Below are 24,016 nucleotides of genomic sequence, written 5' to 3' on the forward strand. Positions count from 1 at the left end.
ATAATTCATCGTGAACTACACTCACTAACCACAACGATAATACTACATGTTTCTCAACTATAACAACTTAACTTTCCGTAGTGGCGTTGTACCTTAATGTACAGTATAATTGTTATTGTAACATAACTCATGTTACAATTAAGTACTGTTCCACCCTATAAACGTAAGTAAAGACTTACTCCCCATGTTGTACAAGAGAAAGGTCCAAAAGTACGAGGAGAAATTGATGTGTCACCTTTGTGGACAACGCGATACAAACCCCCAGGTTTTTTATAAAAAAAAGCAAACGAAATATAAGGGAGCAATATTACTATGACGTTGTTAATACCATGCAATTAACAATTATTTAGATCAAAGAAGTCTTTGAAATTTTGGACGTACATATGTCCAAATTTTCTTGAAAGTAAAAACCATTTTTGCGTTCAAATTTAATTAATAGTGTCAGTTGTTTGACTTTTATTTGATGAGTTAGCAAATCTGAAATCTGACACTGTCAGTCATAGCCGCCCCTTATCTAAGTAATTGTTGATCGCACGGTATAAAATATCTATATACCATTCACGATGTTTTGGCATAAGGGGAGGCTATGATTTCATTTTTTAACGTTGGATACATGTTTGATTTCTGTCATCTGTGCTGTCACTAAAGTGCGTGACATGTGGACCTATCAAAATGAACGTAACATGTTGCCGAATTTACCGTAATCATAATTAAACGACTTTAGAAACGTATTGATGGTGTTCGTATTAGACTGCAGAACATATTTTCAGTAAGTTATAATGAAGTCAAGTTCTTTTTGTGTATAAATTGAATCGTAGGTGAGTACAAGATAAATATGTAGCACGGATAGTGAAGGAAGAAACAACGACCCAATTGAAATGGTACAGCGGTTTTGTAAGACCTATTATAACTTCGCGATAAAGTTGTGAATTTATGGCTTGAGTCTATTTTGAAATGTACTCCTGAAATTTACCAACATTTTTGTAGATATTGTGAAGAAGTTATTTCGGAAGATTGGGCAAAATGAATGGGAAATCTTTGATTTGAAAACGTTCTTCCTTTAATAATTTCATTAGGAGGACCTGACTCGGGATTTTGATGCAGGTAATGATGATTCAGAATTTCCTAATAAATTATGCAAGTTGAATAGTTTTGTTCATTTTTGTCATGGACGAAGGGTGTGTAAATATTTTGCAGAAAGATTCGAATAAAGTAAGGCTTAATAAGTAGGTAAGTACAAGATTTTATACAATCTAGTTCTAGGAATGTTTTGTTTAAAGTGAAAAATACATTGAGAAGTTACTAACTGGTTGGTTAAGACACTGTATAGGTGGGTTATCTAAGTGGTGCATAAATTAACAGGAGCCACTTCGTCTTTCGGTCCCGGTCCCGGTCCCTACTATTCTGTAGTCTGTTCAAGTCAGTTTCCTGTTTTCTTAAATTGGTTTAAAAATGTGTGACTATTATTCAATTAGAAACTAGTAAAACTGACAACAATGCATTAGTCAATGACGCAGTTTATAACCTCAAACTTAGAAAAACATAACCTAATTCAACAGACAGCTTTACTACTAACTTAAATGCACTTTTTCCATGGCCTCCCCTTATGCCAAAACATCGTGAATGGTATATAAAGTTGACTCAAGTTGCATAAAACCACTTTGCAACTGACCTTCGAAAATTTACATAGTGTAAGGTGAGTGGTTGTAGTATGTAACAGAAGTTTTGTTATTGTGAATTTTATAACGACCTTTTTTAGTAACTTTTTAGTAATTATTTATTTGAGGTTAGGTACAGCATAAATAAATTAGAAGAACGTGTTAAGTTGCTATTTTTGTCTATTTTTTGGTTGAAGATGGGGCCAAACGAGTTTTCTACCTTTTTTTAATGTAGAATTGATAATCGCCAAGTGCCTGCCAAATTAATTTTATTGTTTTAGTGCTTTCGGAATTGTTCCAATAAACTAACAACAAAACAGACGAATCGGTCAAGGAATTGCGTATTTTAGGACAAATGTGCAATGTCAATTCTTGCAGATCCCCTGTTATGTTTTTTCTGACACGAAAGAAGATTTCAGATGAAGTGAGCAGTAAGCTTAACTTGTACTGTTCCCATCAGGATTGGAATAATTATAGGTGGCAGAAGTTGAGTAGAAACGATAAAATATAAATTCAAGCCACTTTGAAATGCCCCAAAATATAATCCCTTTAATAAATGTATTACATAATTATCAAATTAGGAACTAAAATTTTTCAAAGGATGGCCGTCACAGACTTGTCCTAAAAATAAGGGCAGATTTTCAAGACATTCGGATCTAAATCAAATTATCCAGCGAGCCTTAAGTTCTATCCACATTTTCTCCTCTCTTGAACCATGTGGCCTCTTGAGAGATGATGGTAAAAGACCTGATGGTGGTACACTCATTCCATGGAGTAAAGGTCAACGCCTAATATGGGATGTAACATGTGTTGACACTTTGACTGATTCTTACATAAGAAAAACTTCCATAATTGCAGGATCAGCTGCTGAAGAAGCAAGTAAACGAAAACATGACAAATATCAAAATTTAAAGTCTGCAAATTATATTTTTAAAGCATTAGTTTTCATAACATTAGGTCCATGGAGTTTGGAATGTAATACATTTATCGATTACTAAAATTTACACAAGTAGGTCTGACCTAATTTCTTAAAAAATGTTTTTGAAAATATACATTACATACGTAATGTAATGTAAATCTGATTTTTGAATGCTGTGTTGATGGCGATGTAAAGTCTAAATTTAAGAATAAAGAGTTGTTCGTGAGCTATTGTAATATAAAACACATAAAATGGATAAATTGCATTGTATGTATGTATGCTTGTATTGTAATTAAATCAACCGTTCATACCGCAAAAATATTCTGAACTTTCGATTCAAGTTGACGTTGGGAAGCTTCCGGGTATGCAGATTGCAATTCTAACGTGCATCTCACAAGCGATTGTTTCATATGTTTTGATAGCACAAGTCGTTTTGGATCGATTGCTTCTAATTTTATTGCAAATTGTAATTTATTTCAATAAATGCCGCAAATGAATTTAAATGTCAAAATTGTTGACAAGTTTAAATTTCAGCAATGCTACCAACAGTGATTCTTCAAAATTACCAAACACGATGAGAGCTAATACCAACCTAATTTTTCATCTGTGGTTTTTTGCAACTTGAGTCAACTTTATATGCAATTCACGATGTTTTGGCATAAGGGGAGGCCATGGAAAAAGTGCATTTAAGTTGGCAGTAAAGCTGTCTGTTGAATTAGGTTATGTTTTTCTAAATTTGAGGTTATAAACTGCGTCATTGTCTAGTGCATTGTTGTCAGTTTTACTAGTTTGCAATATAACAATACTTACACATTTTTAATCCAATTTAACAAAACATGAAACTGACTTGAACAAACTACAGAATAGTAGGGACCGGGACCGAAAGACGAAGTGGCTCCTGTTAATTTATGCACCACTTAGATAACCCACCTATACAGTGTCTTAACCAACCAGTTAGTAACTTCTCAATGAATTTTTCATTTTAACCAAAACATTCCTAGAACTAGATTGTATAAAATCTTGTACCTATTTATTAAGCCTTACTTTATTCGAATCTTTCTGCAAAATATTTACACACCCATCGTCTATGACAAAAAAGAACAAAACTATTCAAATTCTGAATCATCATTACCTGCTTCAAAATCCCAATCAAATTCCGAGTCAGATTCTCCTAATGAAATTATTAAACGAAAAACGTTTTCAAATGAAAGATTTCACATTAATTTTGCCCAATCTTCCGAAATAAGTTCTTCACAATATCTACAAAAATATTGGCAAATTTCAGGAGTAAATTTCAAAATAGACTCAAGCCATAAATTCACAATTCTATCGGGAAGTTATTTTATAATAGGTCTTACAAAACCCCTGTGCCATTTCAATTGTGTCGTTGTTTCTTCCTTCACTATCCGTGTTACATTTTTTTCTTGTACTCACCTACGATTCAATTTATACACAAAAAAAAAACTTGACTTCATTGTAACTTACTGAAAATATGTTCTGCAGTCTAATACAAAAACACTATCAATACGTCTTAAAGTCGCTTAATTATGATTGCGGTAAATTCGGCAACATGTTACGTTCATTTTGATAGGTCCGCATGTCAGGCACTTTAGTGACAGCAGAGATGACAGAAATCAAACATGCATCCAACGTTAAAAAATGAAATCATAGCCTCCCCTTATGCCAAAACATCGTGAATGGTATATACAGGATTATTCTAAATGATTGTAGTCGAAGTAGGCGTGAAAACTGAATGTAAAATTTATGGTTGCCGCTCCACATAACAAAACATCAAAATGATGTGAATAGTGAGTACACACCGTTCGCACACGGGAGTCAAATAGGGTGCAAAACAACTCAATATATCTGGATTCAATCGTTAATTTAACAAAAACAAATAAAAATCTCATCACCGCACTTTTCACCTAAAAAATGACAGTGACAGCGACAAAACTTACAGTTCACATGAAAGCGGCAAAAATGTGATAACATGGGCATGGCCTACTTCGACTACAATCATTTAGAATAACCCTGTATAAACCATTCACGATTATTTCAAATTCGGACTATCTATGAAAATCTGACATTTTAGTTGGCAGTATTGTGATTTGTCTTAATAAATCTATTTTAGGTTATAATTCAACCGAACACTGCTCCCAAGTTGTTACATTTTTTAAATAATTGAACGCATTAGGAACAATAATCGTAAAATTGTAATTGAAATGAAACATACATATTTGTAGGGCAGTTCTGGGTAAATTCTTATTAACTAAATTAATGACGGAATTGACAACAATGCGAATATTTAAAAACGAAACGTCATATGACAGGACCTGACGCCAATCTAACAAAAAAATATCGCGGCCTCCTGCGTGTTTAAAATAATCGTGAACGGCATATATGTACGATTGCTCGAATTTTGTTCATTCATGTCGGATTTTTGGAATATCTGAGCTTCAAACAGTTTAAATTGATTGTCAAAATGACAAGAATCGAAAGTGGGGTTACGATTCCTAAAGGTTTATTTACATTTTACTTGAATGTCAAGAAAGTGACGGCCAAAATTTTTTGGCCGCCATAGTACGATGTAAAAAAAGTGTACGGTTTTTTATTGTCCGCAACTGTATGTAGTATGATGTAAAATTGAATTTTTATTTTAAAAAATTGTTTGACTAGAGTTTTTCATTTCTCTTCAAATATTTAAATAAAGTTATAAAACTGATTACATACTTAGCTGATCTCGTACCGGTCCGTTATTTTTATTAAAAGAAAAACAAGCAGAAAGATCTTTTGTCATGTAATTATGCAGTTGAATTTTCAATTAAAAATGAATTTTTGGGGCACACAGGTACAAAAAAAATATATTAGAAAATGGCAGTTTTTATTAATTTTTGTGTCAAAATACAAATTAGCTGTCCACATAACCAGTACTACCTAGCACGTACTACCAACACAGTTCTTTTGTTTATTAAAGGTGATATAAAAATATAATACATAGATTAAGTTACATAAATTAATTAAATTAAACAGAAAATAAGATAAATAAAAATATATCTGCATACAGATACTGTTAAATTTTAGATATGAAAATTAAAACAAAATATCCATCACAGTTATTAATTATATTCCTATTCCTAGTAAATATTAAAATTTTATGTATTAATTAAAAATAAATTTAAAAAACCCTTACAAAATAGATTGTATTTTCTCAGGTGAAAATATCTCTTTTAGTATTTGTTTTAGTGTAGCTTATAATTTTCGATTATAACGTTACCTTTCTTGAGATTAATTTTCCTTTCAGCCACACAGGTTTCATTGATTGGTTTTGGACGTTCGCGACATCGATTATCTCCACATACTTTCATTGCCTCATTGAATGTATAAAATAAATTATTGTCGCCGCCATTTGGCCCCACGAAAATATCACAGTCTAGATTTTTCTTTGTGCCGACAATACAACACTGCAAAAACTCTGGATACACAGTGAAGTACCGCCCTAGATCGTAATGTTTTATTTTTAAACTTTTTGCTAGAACTCCAGTAACGTAAACGTCGTCAATCCAAAAGTATTTGAAATAATGTGACAGTAAAAACAATTTTGACGCGATTTTGGGGGTTGTAACATAAAACCACCCAGAAACAAAGGGTGGGTATTTTGAAAAATGATACTCTTTACTTGTGACATACCATTTGTTTGCAGGTTCACGTATGGGAATCATATTCCTCATGATGTAACCTGCCATAAGATTAACTGGCAGTTTAGTATCATTTATTAATTTAGCAACTTTACCTACGTTGACAACAATATCGTCGTCCATTTTTATAACATATTTGGCCATTTGACAATTTTCGCTCACCCATTTGAGTCCCATTAAATGTTTGTACGTTAGATTTCTATAAGCTTCAAAGAAATTACCTTGAATTATGTCACCAAATCGTGTGCTTTCATCCAGCAGTGAAGCTTGTTTCATGTAGACACTTTCAGGAGCTTCACCCAACAGAAACACCCTTCTTAACCTCAAATTTGCCAAGTCATTTTTAGGAAAAGCTCTTCGCATTGAGCTGCGTGTTTCCACATTGTGATAATGAGAAGTTACAATAATTACGGCTAAAAGATCTGGAGCAGAACATGGCTCTGCATTCAGTATGTATTTAAAAGGTATATCAAAAAGATTTATTGTTTTGTTGTTACTAAAAGGTTTGAACGGTAAGGTAATTCTTCTTTCATCATTAACCAATTCTAGTTCCAATTCCGTGGATTTAAGTTCACTTGTATCATATAATGATAATATTAACACAACAATCACGAGCAGCACAATTATCACTAAATAGCGCAGACACCTGTTTTTGGTGCAAGTGAAAGCCCCCATAACTTTTTCATAAATCGTACATTTTGTACTTCCACATGAATTTCATGGCTTCCGACACGAGTGGATTTTAGTCCATCTCCTAATTTGTACAAATATCACTAGATACAGTATTTATATTCTCGATGTTCAAAGTTGCCACCCCTCAAGTTAGAACAACAGCAAACAGCTGTTAATCTGTTATTTAGGTTATGTTGTATTTTCTTTATTATTACCAACCTTATAACTTTATTACACTACATTAGAGTCAAAATTGAATTTTAAAAGTTGTACAGGGCTCTGTACAGGGTTATTCTAAATGATTGTAGTCGAAGTAGGCCATGCCCATGTTATTACATTTTTGCCGCTTTCATGTGAACTGTCAGTTTTGTCGCTGTCACTGTCATTTTTAAGATGAAAAGTGCGGTGATGAGATTTTTATTTATTAGATTTCCAAATTGAAACAGGTATATGCAACCAAAAATACAGAGCATCTGACAGTCTTAATCTCAAATTGATTTGGACATATAGTCCATTTTTTTATTATAGTCCGATGAGCTTAATCCGAATCAAGAAGTCGACATGACCTGCGTCTGCTTTCGACATTTGACAGCAGTGCATGGTTCTACCAATATTTGAAACTTTATTTAGGCAACATGAGACAGATATTGTGTTCTTTCGTGCTTTCTTGGTATTTCTGCAAATTCATTCATCCGTTTTAATTTTATCTTTCAAAAAACCGCTCCCTTCAGAACGCTTTTGATACCTAACTATTTACATATCAACTAATAGGTCAGCTATATTAAAAATTGTTGAAAACAGCACTAAACAATCACGTTTAGACTGTCTTTCTTTCTTCCTAGATTTTGTTTCGGCAACGCCATGAACACAAAACAACTCTCTAGGAATTAGTTTACCCCCTTACCTGTTAACTTCTAGTCTTGCAAGTTTTCGCGCAATTCCAATATTATTTTTGCAATTTACAAATTCTGTAAAAGGATCTGTCCACTGCTTTTTGTTGGCATCATACGGAGGACATTTCAAGCAAAATTAAACAAAATTATCACAAATAACGTGGTTAAAACGTAACCTAAAAATTTGACGTCGCTAGTGGAATAAACGTACAATTCGCGTCTCGCTCTAATCGCACATGCTAAAGCGAGATGCATAGTGGGACACGCTTAATACAATACGTACAAGCATTCAATAGTTTATTTACATTATGTTGAAAAGAGATAGAAATATGACAGTTGTTCTGCTTTTTAATTGATACATCGGACTATAATTAAAAAATGGACTATACGTCCAAAATCTCAAAGCCTTCTTTGATCTAAATAATTGTTGATCGCACGATATAATAAGTTTTATGACTGTCACGTTGTTTTTCATATCCTTTTTGTTGGCGAACGGACTAATTTAAAACTGCTAATCAACATAATTACTGGCGTCTCGTCTCCACATTTTGACTTTGTTGTGTTTTATTATGTTCTGTGTCAATGTTAAGGAAGTTCCTCACAATATGACATGAGTAATTTGAATTTCAACTACCAATGTGTTATCTAAATCCAGAATTTTTAAATTTTTAAAAAGAGATTTCGGTACTATTATTATTATTTGTAAATATTATCAGAAATAACATTAATGACAATCCTTGTTACTTTCTGGCTCTACTCAAGTTAGAAAAATTACTCTAGCTTAGTTGTAATGTTGTAATAGCTTCAAAATTTACAAACAGCAAAGACTTTGCATTTTTACAAATGAAATTATAAATAAACCAATAGTCAAAAATTAGTGCTGGAATTTCTATTTTGCTTGTTGAATTATATGTTATTGATATTATGATATTACATATTTAAATTACAATCAGCAAATTTCTATGTTTGATTGTTAATAACTCCATGAGCAGAGGGTTCACAGTAAATTAGTCCTAGAGGTACCTACTAAACAAATTGCATTGGACAATATAAATTTCAAAACATTTTTTGATATATGTACTTAATTTGAATCTTAATTAGTACCGATGGATGTATAGAATAATATTTGATAAAATTTATGGAACCACTTGAAGCTTTTTCAGGGGCGGTCAACCATTATCCTAGTTTCAAGGGGTAGGATTAGGATGTATGAAGTATAATATTCGATCAATGTCCATAGTCGTAACCTTGCAGCCTCTTCTTAAACCCTTCCTTGCCAACAACATGAAAATATGAAACGTTATTAGGATAATAAATATATTTTTTCTTTCAGTTTCTACTTTACATTCAGCATAATTTTTTGCAGCATTTCGGGACTGGCAAAATTATGAAAAGTAGATATAGGTACATTTGTATATGAGATATTTTATTTAATTCACTTTCCATTTTAACAATAAATAATTCTGTACGCATCCGTAATAGATTTATGCTTTGTTGGCATTCAAACAGCCTAGGGATTTACCATCACATTTTCAATTCTTGCGAGTTCGATTGATTTTTTAACGCTGGAACAAATCTACTGAAAGTCGACAAACAATTCAAGATTATTTATATTTGGAACGCCACATCCATTGAATTTTTTAGTGTTACATTTGGCGAAAAGCCTTGCGACATGTCAGTAATTCTTCGTCATTGTAATATTGATAAAAATCGGAAATCAATATATAGAAGTAGAAAGCTTGACAGGATGGTGATTTTCAGGTTTTCACCAGTTTCTATCGAGTACTTAGAGAGCTTCATTGTCCATTTGAGACGTACGTGCTCTTGCAACGTGCAATGTCCACTCTAGGGTAGGTCGTATAGAATATTGAAAGGGTCCATTTGGTCACTTTATTGCCAGACTTTATCATCCAAATTGCCGCCAATATCTCTGTCCCTTATTGTGTGCATCACGTTGGACTATTTTATGATTTGCCAATCTAAAAGAATAGCTCTCTACTTGAGATAAATAATTCAATAAGAAAATTAATTGCTGATTAATAAATAGAGAACTTTCTCATCCCATTTCCTTTCACATAAAATTAAAATTTAGGCACCAATAACAAATGAATAAAAGCATTTAATTTAATCATAGTGATATCATAATATGATAATAATATTAAGACAACCAAATAAATTCTTTGTATAGTAAGTTCAGATAATTGAGAGCGTATTATAAATCAAGAGTCATTAAATTAAAAATCGAATGCCTTGGGACCTCCATTTTCGTTCAGTCGAGAGAAAAGATAATTATTAACGGTGATAAAATCTGATGGGGTGATATTTAATTTAGTTCGACACTTTCGGACCGTTGACGAAAATAAAGTCCCATATATTTCCATTACAGTTTGGTGGTCGCGACTGACCCCATGCATATAAGACATAAATTAATTAAAGTGTGGGGTGGACGAAAAGCAATTTTGTGTTGGCACCACTAGCAATCCTACGGTCGCATTTCGAAGGCGAACTTCTGCATAGTAGGGAAATTTAAACTTACCACATCGTGCGTGGTCTATAATAGATCAAACACGCCCTTATTGATACGCCATTGGATTCCCACACGGCTGATGTTATATGTTGGAATTCATTTTCGGCATTTCGGCAGAGTTTGCCAGTTTCGTATGGGCCATCAATATGGTTCCATAGAATGCATGGTTTCCGTTCGTGACAAACTCGAATATCTGCTCTCGCATTGTTCACAGAAACAAAAATTTATTGGTATCTAAATCGTCGAAAATTTCAGTTAAATGCATTTCTGTTATAATTTTCTCTTTGTGTATTTCACCGGCAGTTTTCGACTGTCCTTCTTATTTATTGTCCTTATCTCAGCTCGAGTTTACAGCTTCGGCGAAATCGACCGATTTATATCATGCGGTGCTATTTGTTGCCTCCACTTTAACAATTTGAGTAAAATTGTAGATTTGACGATTTCTCCATGCTCCTCAACCTAATTAACTCGTTCTGAATTATTTTTGTTTCATTTTGAAAGCGTACACAAATGTTTTCAACGTGTAGGTTTTGGCAAATAATTTGATTTAGTGGCAGCGAGAAAAGGAGCTGAATTCAATCAAAAAATAATCAGTGGAAACTGGGTGTAAGAAATGTTTTACGAGTAAATCAGACGTATCAGTCCATGAATACTCAATTAGAGGCCATATTTTAGTCTCGTCTCTTTACAAATATCTAGCATCGTAAATTCACATTATCTTAAGTAAATTTGCCTAAATGCACATCAATTTAAATAAATTCCCTGTACTTTGTCTGATACAACGAGCTCCCTTAGATATCGACAATGCATGCATCATGATGTTCATCCCCTCGAAAATGTTACAGCTGATTTGCTTTGCAGTTATTAACATTTTTTGCGAATGAGGTGAATTATATTTGTTACAGAAATCGATACGTGCATGCACTCAATCAACGAAGTTTTTGTTGATAAATATAATTTTAGGTAAAGTTTTGGATCAAAATGTATTTATGGAGCGCCGGACAGGTGGGTACATATCACAATTAATCAAAAGCAGCAGAGAGAATAATTTCGATATTCTGTTTGAGTTTCATCTTGTAGTTGTCGACTATGCTAATTCGGTTAACCTTAATTTTGTCTACTACGTAATTGAAGCATTACAAGAATTTCTCGGTTCTAACCTTAATTTCATGAACTATAAATTTTACAAACCCTTAAATTTTAATTCGACAAAAGTAAATGTCGAGGGGAATGTTTCAAAAATTTTAAAACACCCTAGACAAATAAAACGACTGTGCATAGCAAGTATACGAGTACATATCCGTACCAGTCAAGTTCAGACAAACTTTTCGTTTTCGATAAAATAAAAGATGAGGTAGCACTCTTGATTTGTTTTCAATTTTGATCACTCAGTACTTTACGTAAATGCCAAATCATTTACAGTTTTTAATTTTCAATAACTTAAATATGTATTTAAAAATCCAATTGTGAATCATGCTATATTTTAAACGTTGTTCACATTGAGTTGACAATTTCAAGGTCAAATAATTTAATTTTTGGCTCTGTAATTATGTTTTGTAAATAGTGACATGCAGCTAACCAACATAATGCGATTTAGCAATGCTCAATCCAACGTGTACGTTGTTTACCTGCACTGCAAGTTACTATTTACAAAACATAATTACAGAGCGAAAAAATTAAATTATTTGACCTTGAAATTGTCAACTCAACGTGAACAACATATACCTAAATAGAAATATGTAATATATTATTATATGTTTTATTTTATTTTATTTATTTTACTGAACATAGGGTTCATGGATCTGTAAGTTTGGTTGCCTATTTCAAATGAATTGACTTGTCCATTTTAGAACTGAACATTGCCATTTTACATTGTATATTCAGCGAAATAAAAAACGCATTGTATAATATTTTCTCGTAACATAAAAATACAGACTGATTCGCATAACTTTCCGACCCTAACGAAATTTAAATATAGTCAGCAATACGTTTTTCATTAATAACTTGATCCATAAACATGAATTATTTTAAATTTAAATTTAAAAATAGCAGTTTAAGAAAGTGACTCATCATAATATCAATATCATATCCATCCTTTCGTCATTGGAACACATTTTAATTAGCAAAAATTATTTCAGAATTATGTAGGTAAATACAAAAATGAACTGTCAAGTGATAGTCAATAATGCCGATTTCATAGTAAATAAAGGTATCAAGTTATCATTGAATAACGTATTACTGGCTGCATTTAAATTTTGTTAGGGTGTGAATCAGTCTGTATAGTATTAGAAATTTACGTTATAAGTCCGGTAGGTTACTTGTAACAGTACGAGTTAGACATTATGGACGAGGCGACGTCAAGAATGTCTAAACGAGTACCCGTTACAAGTACTACCGAAAGTGTATCGTAATGTATTTTATTTCATACTGGAAGTCTGTCTGCATCCTAATTTTATTTCAAAAATTAAAAAATTACATTATATTGTGAAAATGGCATCACCATTTTTCCTGTGGCAACGGCCGTTGCTATTGTTTTTTATATTGAAAATCGCATTCATGAATCTACGAGTACTATCCAATGAGAAAGCTACGTTTGTTGTTATTACCATTGATACATAAAATATTTCCGGAAATATTTTTGACAACTCTAGGTGGAAAGAAAAATATTTCCAGTATAACAAAAATTGCAAAATTTTTATTCAGATTACTACATTTTTATAAATAAAAGTTGAATTTGTTGAGAAGTTAAAATTCTAGTTTCATAAAAATTTTCGAAAAAATGGTTTCGTTTCGTTATTAGACTAATAAATTGTACTGCCGCGAGCAATACATTTTGGTCGTCAATATCATTTCAAAATTTGGTTAGATTGACACAAATTTAAAAAATTTCCCTGCCTGATTATGCCCACGTCAACAAAGTGTCCAAAAATTGAAAAAAAAGTGACAATTAATGTCATACAACATGATGATAGGTTTTATGATATTTACGACTGTTTTACAATGGAGCATTTTCGATTGCGTCAAAGAATGACCTTGACGATCAAAATTTATTGCTCGCGACTGTACCTACCAGGGTGGATCTTATTTGTCTATGCAAACAATGCATTCCGTGTTTTGAGTTTGGTGCCAACACCCCGACACCGGCACTGGACATAAAATTCTGGGAAACTGCGGTTCCCAACATGTGTGATGCATCTCTGACGTTGCGACAGGTCGGAAGCAATAAATTAAGAATTGACCTTTTCCACAGTATACCTTCTAAAAAGTAGTCGCACTCCGCAAAATCTTTGTATTCAGTTGTAAGTCCGCGCTAGTTACTGCGCATAAGAGATCCAATACTCCCGATTTAAATTCCTGTCCGTAACGTTTAATTTCATGTAAAACGCCTGTTAAATTCATTGCGCAGTAACTTGCGCGAAAGCACAACGGTTTCAGAAAACATCAAAGTGCCGACGTCGAGTGAGACTACTGCTTAGAAGGTATACTGTGCCTTTTCTCTATAAGACACTTCAGTCTTCTGCTTCATTCTATTCATCTATTCTATTTTCAGTACCATTTGCGATAGTTTTAGTGATAAATGTGTTTGCTGTTTGTAACACAGAGACAAAAACTACTTAATACTTGTCTATTAGTACAATGGATGCGTTTTTGATTAATTGGGTTATAAAACCAGAAAACGTCAAGCCAACATCGAATCTTCTAAAAAAGCTTGCATTAAAAAAGAGGTTGTCTCTAAAACTGTGTGAGAGACATCTGTATTAAATATTAATGATTGTGACGATTTTTAAAATGTTATACAGCGTGTTCCAAAACTATCGTCAAAAAATGTTATACTCCGTACTCTGATAGATTGTACGTTTTTTGACAGAAGACAGACCCAGAGAGTAGTGTGGCGGCAATTAATCTGCAGGGATACAACGGTTTTCTACATAACGTGAAACAATTGAGATGAAGAGTTTAGTATTTTTCACTGCTTTATGTTTTGGAACTAGAATCTAAAAACGTACAATCTATCACCGTACGGAGTTTACACAACAATTTCCCATATCAATATTAAGGCGAAATCGTAATCAAATGTTTTTTATGTGTCTGTACTGTATGGTTTTACAGAGGTTTAAATTACTATAAAAGTGGCAACATTGCACAGAAGTTACAAATAATTTAAGTTTAAAATCATTCATGTTTTTGAATCATGTTATGAATGAAAACCGTATTACTGGCTGCATTTAAACTTGGTCAGGGTTGGAAAGTTATGTGAATCAGTCTGTATTTTGTATTTTATCATGTCCTGTAAAGTTTTGGCGGCAATTTTGAAACATTCTGTATATTTACTATTTAATCCTAATTTATTTTAGTTTTGGTAGCTTTCATTGTTCCTTATTTATTTTCCCATAAATATAAATTCACTTTCCAAAATTAATACGTATAAGTACCTACTTAACAAAATAAAAACAATAGTTATTTATACAACTAGTTAGGAAAGTCATACTTTTTTCACGAATTTGCAGATAAGCAAATAAGTAAAAAAAGAGACTTTCATAATGTGTTGTACACACTATTTTTTTGCATATCGATGCAAGTTGAGAAATTTGGTCTAAAAGGATTAATGAAAAATTACAAAAAAAAAATAAGTATGCTTTGACAATCGTCTCCAAGGAGATGGAATAAAATGATGCAAAAAAGTACTACTTTCACTACGATTTTTCGTGTAAAAAAGTGCTACTTTCATTACGATTTTGCGTGTAAAAAAGTGCCACTTTCATTATGGTATAAAAAATAGTATATTAAAAGACAAGTTTCATAAGACCAGTCTTGAAGCACGAATTCAATATTAAAAAACGAGTGGCGTAGCCACGAGTTATTTTAAAGAATGAGTGCTTCAAGGTCTTATGAAACGAGTTTTTTATACTATTTTTTGTAATTTGCCCTTTTTAAGTCGTTTTTAAACAAAAATGTTTACTTTCCTCGATTTAGGGATTTTTGTGGCGGTTGGTAATGTCTTAATTTTAAAAGTGAAAATTTGATCAAGTCTTCAAAGTCGCCTTTTGTTTTATCCAAATTCTGTCACAAAACACGAATATGGAAGATAATCTTTCATGTACGCCCGCTGAAATACGTGAAATTGCCAAAAATACGGTCGCGAATTTGTTGCTTGATAAATCCTGATAAATAATTCTTTGCACATTTTGTAATTTAAACTAACACGCATGACGGATCAAGCTTTGCCAACCTAAAAATTTTCGTAAAATGTTCCGTGAAATAATGGCAATAAGGACATCCCAGATGATGACGTCGCGTTCGTTAATATGTCTATTAGAGAATCAAAATGGAGGCAAATTTCAAAAAAATTATTAGGTTTTAAAGATTAAGGGTCAGTTTACAGAAGCGAAATTAAGTTAATCGTAATCAAATGCGAGATTAACTGAAGACGTGACCAGATTGAACCAATCGAAAATCGAAGTTTCGAATTCATGGGTTAATCGCGCATTAAAATTTAATTCGAATTAAATATTTACTTCTCTTTCTATAAACTGGCCCTTAGTTTAGGCAACATATCAACTATTTAACTTGTATAACCACACCAACTGAAAATATAACAGGGAGAATTCATATTTTGAAAAAATATGTAGTAAAGAGTATGCAACAAATGATTCCTCGTAACATTTATTTAATCATTATAATTCGTTACTACTGAGTCTAGAGCCTACAACTTCATACATTGTTCTTTATCGAATCGTTGTTACAAAACAGCACCGATGTTTCTATCCTATTTATAATTAAATAAATACAAATCCGTAACTTCGAGACCTCACTGTGCAAAATTAATTTAAATTGTCATTCACTGAGCAAGTTGACATAAGTTCTTCTTCGTTCGCAATCTAATTTGGTGCATAAAAAAAAAATAAAGAAATAGTTTGTCGTTTAACCGCTGACGTGGTAATGCAGTCTTTATTATTTTGACAAAAACTTTAAAGGACAAGTTAAAATATTTGTTAAGATTTGCCTACCTGTCTATCTGTAAAAATCATATTAATTAGCAGAAGTAGATTTTTGTTGCCCAGCTTGCTAAACAATTTGGTAAATATCTAAATATTAAATCTAATCTAAACAGCACAAATATTTTCCCAATACAATACATAAATAGGCAACACATTATTTTTAATTACATTTTTCTGATTGGTATGTAACCAACAAAACAACACTTCCAACAGCTGTATTGTGATGATGACCATTGACGGGGTATTGAGCAGTACTGCAGTAGAATATTTAGAAACATAAAACGGATAATGAAGTGTCCGTTGAGTAAATTCTCACATTTTTATCTTATTTTATCAATAACTATGCTGGACAACAAGCATATTTTTTCAAAAAATGACGTATTTGGGTACCGCATCTGACCAAGGTTGTACCTGTATACTGGGTGCCCCAAAATTCGCGGAACAACGTAGTAGTACGTTGTTAAGTAATCATTAATATAGCAGGTAAAAATGTTTAAAAAAATCAATCTTCTTTTTTGTGGAAGATATAGACCTTTTCGTTACACTAAATGTGGCAACATTTAAAAACACTCTATGTATGCCAATAGTCTGCAAATATTTCATTTTTGTTGCATCCATGGAAATGAGAGGGAAAAATCAGAGCCATGTTGCCGTACGCTATTTTAGGTAAAACGAATATAAAACTGCTACTTGAAAATGCTGGAAATAATGAAGAAAATAATTGCAAACCTGATCACAATCGTTCAGAATTATTAGGCCACTGGGTAGTAAAAGACAAATAGTCCAAATCTTTTTTAATATTTAAAATAAATGAGATCAAAGCTGCACATTCTGAGCCTCCATATCTTCAAATCTAAGAGGTATAGAATTTTTTTATTATTTTTCTCGTTATGTTCTAACATGAGTTGACATTGCCTCATTGAGTTGTTCCGCGAATTTTGGGGCACCCAGTATAGGGTTAGTCACGAGATATAATGGATTTCATATAAATGTTCATCAAGTGAGCAGTGGATTTGTAAAAGCACCTTTAATTTAGTTACATTTCAAAAGTCACATTTATGAAGGTCATGTCCAATAAATCTTTACTTGGTAAAAATCCAAAGACAAAAACAAATAAGAATTACTTTAATTTAATCAGTAAAAAGACGTAACATTGCTTTTGAAATCAGCAATGTTAAAATGGACAAAAACTGAAAAATTAGTCAAATCGGGCTCGCGCAGAGCAAGCAACTTTGAAAGTCAAAGTTACTAGCTTTAGCTTTAATACCAACAGAAAATCAGATTTTCATGGCTTGCTTAGATGCACATTTATATGAAATTGAGTATAGTTCCGATGAAAATTTCGTTATATGCAACCCAAAATACAAGAAACCCCTAGAACTTGATGTTTCATTTAATTCGAAATAAGTTAGCAATCCAAGTAGCTTTGCGAATAATATTAATCATTTCTGACGTATTCAGTGTTTTAAATCCCAATCTCTCTAGTTAAAGCATTTTGGCCCACATGGGGATTTTTCTCTATTACTTGAATGACTGCAACTTCATTATCACTTATCAGTGCCAGTAGCTCCTCTCTGACGGTTTCTTTTTATTGGGGATCAATTTTCACGGAGTTACTTTTCTAAACTTACCGCATGGATGCCGCCTAGTTGGAAATCGCCGTCTGTAAATAAATGCAGCTTGCGCACCATTTTTTTACATTCTCCATACATGAGAATCATATCCGTCTTTTCATCTTTTGTGTACATTATGAAAAAAGCCTTGAAAAATTATGGTTAGTTAAAAATGTGAAAACTGACATGACAGATATACCATAAAATTTAATTTCAAACTATATTGCAATTTTCCTTAAAAAACTGCAAAACTAAATTGTAGATGTCAATTCTATTGGTACTATCCATTTACTAAACTCCCGCACTGTCAAAGTGTTTGCAAGTTGCTGCACTGCCATTCCGAGGCTAGTGTGCATTCACTTTAACGTTGGCGCAAAAATTTGAAACTTCAAATTTGAAGTTAAGTTTAATAAATTCGTATTCTTTCATTCAAAGAATTACTTACAAGAAATGACTAAACAAGAAAAAGATATGAAACATAAAAGAATACTGTTAACGATCAGAGAGGAGCACGGTACTGTTAATTATTGTTTGGAAAGAAGAGAATTAACTCCATTAACATAACCAAACTTTTCTTGTTGACGTTTTTATAACTAGATTTTGTGTACAGGCAACTGAAACTGTATGTCACCATAGGTACACTCCAAAAAAAAGTCAAAAATTTGACATTGACACTGCGAGTGATCAAATGAATTGTAATCGAGTCATCTATGAATCCGAAATCGCATGTGGTTACTTGAACTCCACGCTCCAATAAAGACAGCGTGAAACACAGGTCAGGTGTTGACAGTTGACATTTTATGTAAACTATTGCAACGGAGGTTAAAGTTACAACGAATTTAATTGTATACCCTAGGATCTGACGGAAAATTGAAATTAACAACAAACTTAGATGTGGAAGCTACAACCAAATCAATTTTTAAACTGACGTAACTTTAGATCCCACAATTAGGTAAGCATATTAATCGAAAAAGACATACGGCTTCAGATCCACGAATGACTCGATTACAAATTAATTTGATCGCTCGATATATTTTATTTGACAATATGGAATTACAATTTATTCTTAAAAATCAATCCAAAAAATTTAAAATCTTGTAGGTATGTTTCATATATGTAGGTTACGCTCCTTTTGAAGCATCCAAAAACTTCGATTTATTAGGTTCGTAAGCAATCAAATATTAAACATAAAGCTGAGGAATACAAGAATGGCAAGATTTATGGGTGAATTCAAACGTGACAGGATTTACTCCACATTCGTGTGTATATAAAATCGGGTTAGTTCAAAATATATTACTAATACAGGATATACGTACAAAAATATCTAAAATAAATCTCCAAAGCACAGATATATCTTTAATATATATTCTGTTTACGACATCAGCAAGCAAATAAGAAGTCATGAGAAGGCTCCGATAAAATATTGAATCGGTTGGACCAGCCGATACCCTCTTTGCTCCTCGATGTCCTCTTCCTCACGTAACATTCATGAATATTCAAAGAAATGTAAATGGCGGGAAAGGATGAATCGCACTTGAAACCGCTATAAACCACTGCGTAGAATTTTACACAAACGTCCCAGGGGAGATTTCGGATTCGGGATGATTGTTTCAGTTAGGGATGTGTCTTCGCATTACGAGGTCATTAGGAGTGAATTATTTACTGGCTAAAAGTGAACGGCTCTCTCGAATTTATGACCGCTTTTTGCTCCGGTGAAAAAATATGACTTAGATGGATACGACGCCTGAAAAATAGACAACGGTTCCGTCAGCTCCTCAGCCTGCAGCAAGTGCATCTAAAAAACAATTTGATTGTCTTATCAATCACTCGAGAAATGAGCCTCGAAAAAAGTCACCGCGTAATTACGGAAGATCTATATCTGTATCTCCACTTGAACAAATTAACTCCATATATATATATTATTTATAAAAGCAAATTAGTTACAGCAAATGAAATGCCATCATTAATCATGCGAACAGTCGGCCTTTGTGGAAGTAATTTAAATTTGCTGTTAGTTTAATTATAGGTTGTCTATTTGTTGCCGTTTGATATAAACAAATAACACGGCCTTTAATTTGAACTCGCACAATAAATCAGATTTCGTTGCAAATAATTCGGGTTCAAAATTCCACGATAAAAATAAGCCAAATAAGGAAGAGACAGTCCACAAGAAATATTTTCAAGTGTTGTCGATAGCGATAGGTATCGCTGGCAAAATCACTAAAACGTTTCAGTGAAAATTCATAAATCCCCCGAAACAAATTTTGACAGTTAAAAGTTGGCATAACCACAAATTTGATCGATTGTTCAAAAATAAATCATCGAAAAAAGAAATAAAAACTGTTCGCCATCCACAAGTTGCTGAAAACGATGTCGCAGTCTCTCGAAGCACCACCAAGGGCCGGAGAATTTTTTGAGTGTGGGTTGAAATAATAACATTGATTGTATTGAACATGTTTTATTGATAAATCAATTTTTACTATTTGAAAAACAATAACAAAAATAACAATCAATTAAAAATCACAACAAAAATCTAATTTAAAATGATTTTTAATTGAGAATTACGTCATAATAATAATTGGACTAGCATAGTACAAACACTGATATAAAATTAAAAAGTCCTTCAAATAAAACATTGCGAGTATGATTGTGCTATTCTATGACTAAAAAAATCTAAGTTATTCGTAACCGGTGCAAACATGTTTCAAAATGACCGTGAAACACCGTCTGGGTACGGTTCCGAATAAGACCCTGTGTTTATTTCATAAAGTGAGATTAACTTGATTATCAAAAAACGCTATGCTGCTACTGAAATTTAATATTAAAAGCTAATATTGCCATGAAATGTTTTAAGTGGGCATTAGAAAATGCTTAAACCAGATAATTCGGTTCGTAAGCTAATCATATGTACGAACGTATCTGAAACTGGTGGAACCGACATTTTGTTCAGTCAAAAATCACAAATCAAAATATGTACAGTAAAAATTTCTCAAACGCAGAATCAAGATGTCAGATTCCATAATTTTATTTAGCAGCAAAATTGCTTTCTGATTGTTAACGCGCGGTGAAGTAACCATAGTATTAGGCCATAAAGAAAATGGGTTTCGAGTTCAGTCGAGTAATTTGCAAAACCCACCAGGTTACTAAACTTCACGCGCAACACTGCTAACAGGCGCTATTTTATGTCACCACAAATTGAAGAACTGTATCAGTGTTTGAGGACACAATAAATACCGAAATATAAATAATATGTACAAAAATAAATAAAAGAGCAAACGGAAATGTACACTGTACACGCTACAAGACTTTAATAGAAAATTTAAACTCTAGAAACTTTGGTTTGCCCGAAGAAGTCTCGAAATTTACAATTGAAGGATATTTACAGTGTTACTCGAAGAGTGTTGAATCTAGCGTGTGGAATGTTGAATTGTGAATGGCGTCGACGAGTTTAAGTAACCGTGAAATGTGTTCAGTTTCCAAGTTCTCGTTGATGACGGCTTGACTGAAACTATAATAAATTCCCCTTCGAACCGGTGAAAACTATCAAGTCTATTGGGTCACCAAGTTGATATAATGAAAGGCAAACGTAGTAGCCTCGTCTAACTTTGCCCTTAATTGAAGTTTTGTCATTTTTGAAGACGTCGCCACTCAAACAGCTGCTTGTTTGCCCTTCCCTCGCTCACAACCATGACTTTGGTAAACTTTAATTACAAAAAATATAAGTACGCCCTTATAGTATCGTCATTACACATGTGAAAAAATCGTCCATTGCACGTTCCTCCAGCGCGAAGAGTTAAGCGATTCGCAAAACTAAGAACTCAAGTGAGAAGTTACACGCGAAGTGCGCCGTTTTACGTGAGAGTCAAGTCGGCACTCAACTGCGACAGCCTCCTCGGGTCTCTCCTGCCCCTGCTGGAGCCCCTGGTCCCGCTGGTGTGGTTACTGTAGCCCGAGTCGGACCCGAACGCGGAGTCCTGCGAGTACGGCTTCGGCACTGGTCTGAAAGTGGCCAAATGTCCCAACACAGGCACTGTTTCGTACGGTCCTGGAGTCTGCGACAAGCACTGTATTCTTTGCGTTATGCTGGGAATCTGCCTCCTGTGCGGCGGCTCGACGCTGCCCACTCTGGGGTACAGCTGCAGCAGCGCGTCCAGTAGCATTCCCTCGTGGAACTCCTGCCGTCGCCTGTCCAAGCTACGATGTCTCTTGTTCCCGGGTATGGGAGGCAGGGGCTCGTGGGGCCGGCGAAAGCGAGCGTTTTCGCCGCGAGGAGGCGGCTCTGGTCGATACGGAGGTGGAGGTACGTCGAGACGCCGCCGATCCATCTCGCCGCCCAAACTGAGCTCGTCTTCGGCGAATTCGTCTTCACTGTGGGGCGCCGGGGCCAGTTCGCTGTCTGCATCGCTCAGTTCCTCGTACACTGGGTTGTACAGGTCTTGGGAGCAGTAAGGGTCGGGGCCGGGGGACGAACACAAGAAGACTGGTGGGTGCTGTGATATGGGGTAGCCGCTGGGGTAGTGGATGTTGTTTTTAACGTCTATCATCTGAAACGGACACATCACAGTTACTACAAACGTCACTGGGGTCGGTTGGAGGTAAATCTTGGGGTTATTGCAGACGTAAGACGCAACGTACAACATGGACAAACGTACAAGCTTATTGTAAACATTGCTTACATCGTTGTTGCTGTGGAATATGACATAACGCAACTGTACTGTAAGGTGAATCGATGTGATTACTTGGTTGCCTAAAAGCTAGGGGCTTTAAAATTACGTAAAAGAAAAATATAACACAAAATGTATACAATAAATCACAGCCGACAAAGTTTTAAGAAACGTTTATAATAATCTTGTAATCGACTTCCTTGAAACTTTTATATTGTTGTAATTATTTGAAGAATATTTTTGCACTTGCGCCATTACAGACAAGGGGGAGATGAACGAACATCTCCTGCAATGTACCGAAACAGCGTAAATTAACACGTTCCACAAATCCCCTACTTAACATCAAGTGGATGGAACGCGAAGGAAGCGCTTGAGATGCATCGGAAAATGCAACTTTATCCCAGATACTTTGACTTTTCGACAATGTTTATTGTCGCAAGTTCACCATTCCCGTTACTCTATTTAAACATGATACAAATTTGCCCAAGCACAATGTTAACACAAAGTATTTAGCCAATCTCTGAAACGGGAGAAAGTTAGTTACAACATTTAATTGGCAAGTGTAGTTCTCACAGTTCGATTTGCTAATTCAGACATAAATTTGGCGGAGAACAAGTGATCAGTAAATACATGAAAGCAATTTTTAATGTTTCTTCGAAATTAAGCAACGAACAAGGCAATCGCTTTAGCGATCAAGCGAAACGATAAAATGTTTTTATTACTTATTTTACGTTGTTTCGTGCAATTTCTTCGTAGTCATTGAATAGATCGGTATATTTGTCTTTAGTCGCCAACGAGTCCAGCGGCTCACTGTAAATTTCCTTTGTTTCCACGAGTGGTCTAAGCTGTCCAACAGAAAACACAATAATTAAAAAGACAGGCAAAAAATAGAAGCGCCGCAAATCCTTTTGAATCGGTTTTCGTTTACCGAGGGCGTCTGTTATCGCCGACTGGAAGCGTATAATAATTATAAAGCTCGGTCTTCTTTGCTTTGGTAAATACATTTAATTCCTGAAAGGAGTGAAAACTTTACGCCTGGCACAAATTTGCGCATGACCAGCTATACAAAGAGGGTGTTTCGCTCCAAATTTCTATTTAACGTCCCAAGTAATGTATGTTTGTTCATATGGGCATAAACAATTCTTGTTTCGAACGTTATGGACCATGTTAACCAAAACTCAGCTGAACGGAAAATATAATTTGGGTGTACAGAAATATTGTCAGATGGTAATCGACGCGTTTGGAACAAAGTTTCTGGATTTTCTGACGGACGTTTGTCCGATCCCATTTGTTCCGGCTTCGCCATTTTATATTATGCACGGTTTGCAGTTGCAGCTTTGTAAGTATATTGTCTTGTCACGAAAGAAAATTAATTT

At 33.9% G+C, this 24,016-nt stretch overlaps 2 protein-coding genes and 1 long non-coding RNA gene across 10 annotated transcripts in view; 1 reads left to right on the forward strand and 2 right to left on the reverse strand.

Annotated features, from left to right (window-relative positions):
- Positions 1-530: 530 nt before the first annotated feature.
- On the forward strand, positions 531-5,299 carry LOC138123313 (uncharacterized). 3 transcript variants are annotated; one of them, XR_011156757.1, is made up of 5 exons: positions 531-769; positions 819-881; positions 988-1,709; positions 1,760-1,889; positions 1,940-5,299. It is a non-coding gene; the product is annotated as an uncharacterized lncRNA (long non-coding RNA). The 3 variants fall into 3 exon arrangements; XR_011156756.1 differs by having other exon boundaries at positions 819-1,709; XR_011156758.1 differs by having other exon boundaries at positions 819-1,696; positions 1,792-1,889.
- A 142-nt stretch (positions 5,300-5,441) lies between these two features.
- Positions 5,442-7,296, reverse strand: LOC138123312 (beta-1,3-galactosyltransferase 5). Its single transcript, XM_069037953.1, has one exon. The coding sequence runs from the start codon at positions 6,945-6,947 to the stop codon at positions 5,817-5,819; it is 1,131 nt and encodes a 376-aa protein (XP_068894054.1). The 5' UTR covers positions 6,948-7,296; the 3' UTR covers positions 5,442-5,816.
- Positions 7,297-20,418: 13,122 nt separating this feature from the next.
- pxb overlaps positions 20,419-24,016 on the reverse strand; it is a 173,087-nt gene continuing 169,489 nt past the window's right edge. For all 6 annotated transcript variants that reach the window (XM_069037454.1, XM_069037452.1, XM_069037455.1 and 3 more), the window contains one exon: positions 20,419-22,520. In XM_069037454.1, coding sequence (XP_068893555.1) covers positions 21,828-22,520 — 693 coding nt within the window. In that variant the 3' untranslated portion in view covers positions 20,419-21,827. The remainder of the gene's footprint in view (positions 22,521-24,016) is intronic.

The sequence above is a fragment of the Tenebrio molitor genome, chromosome 2 (assembly GCF_963966145.1).
Source record: "Tenebrio molitor chromosome 2, icTenMoli1.1, whole genome shotgun sequence".
NCBI classification, from domain to species: domain Eukaryota; kingdom Metazoa; phylum Arthropoda; class Insecta; order Coleoptera; family Tenebrionidae; genus Tenebrio; species Tenebrio molitor.

Bases quoted from the DNA above. Each gene is read 5' to 3' on its own strand.
- LOC138123312 (XM_069037953.1), bottom strand. From the start codon at position 6,947: ATGGGGGCTTTCACTTGCACCAAAAACAGGTGTCTGCGCTATTTAGTG.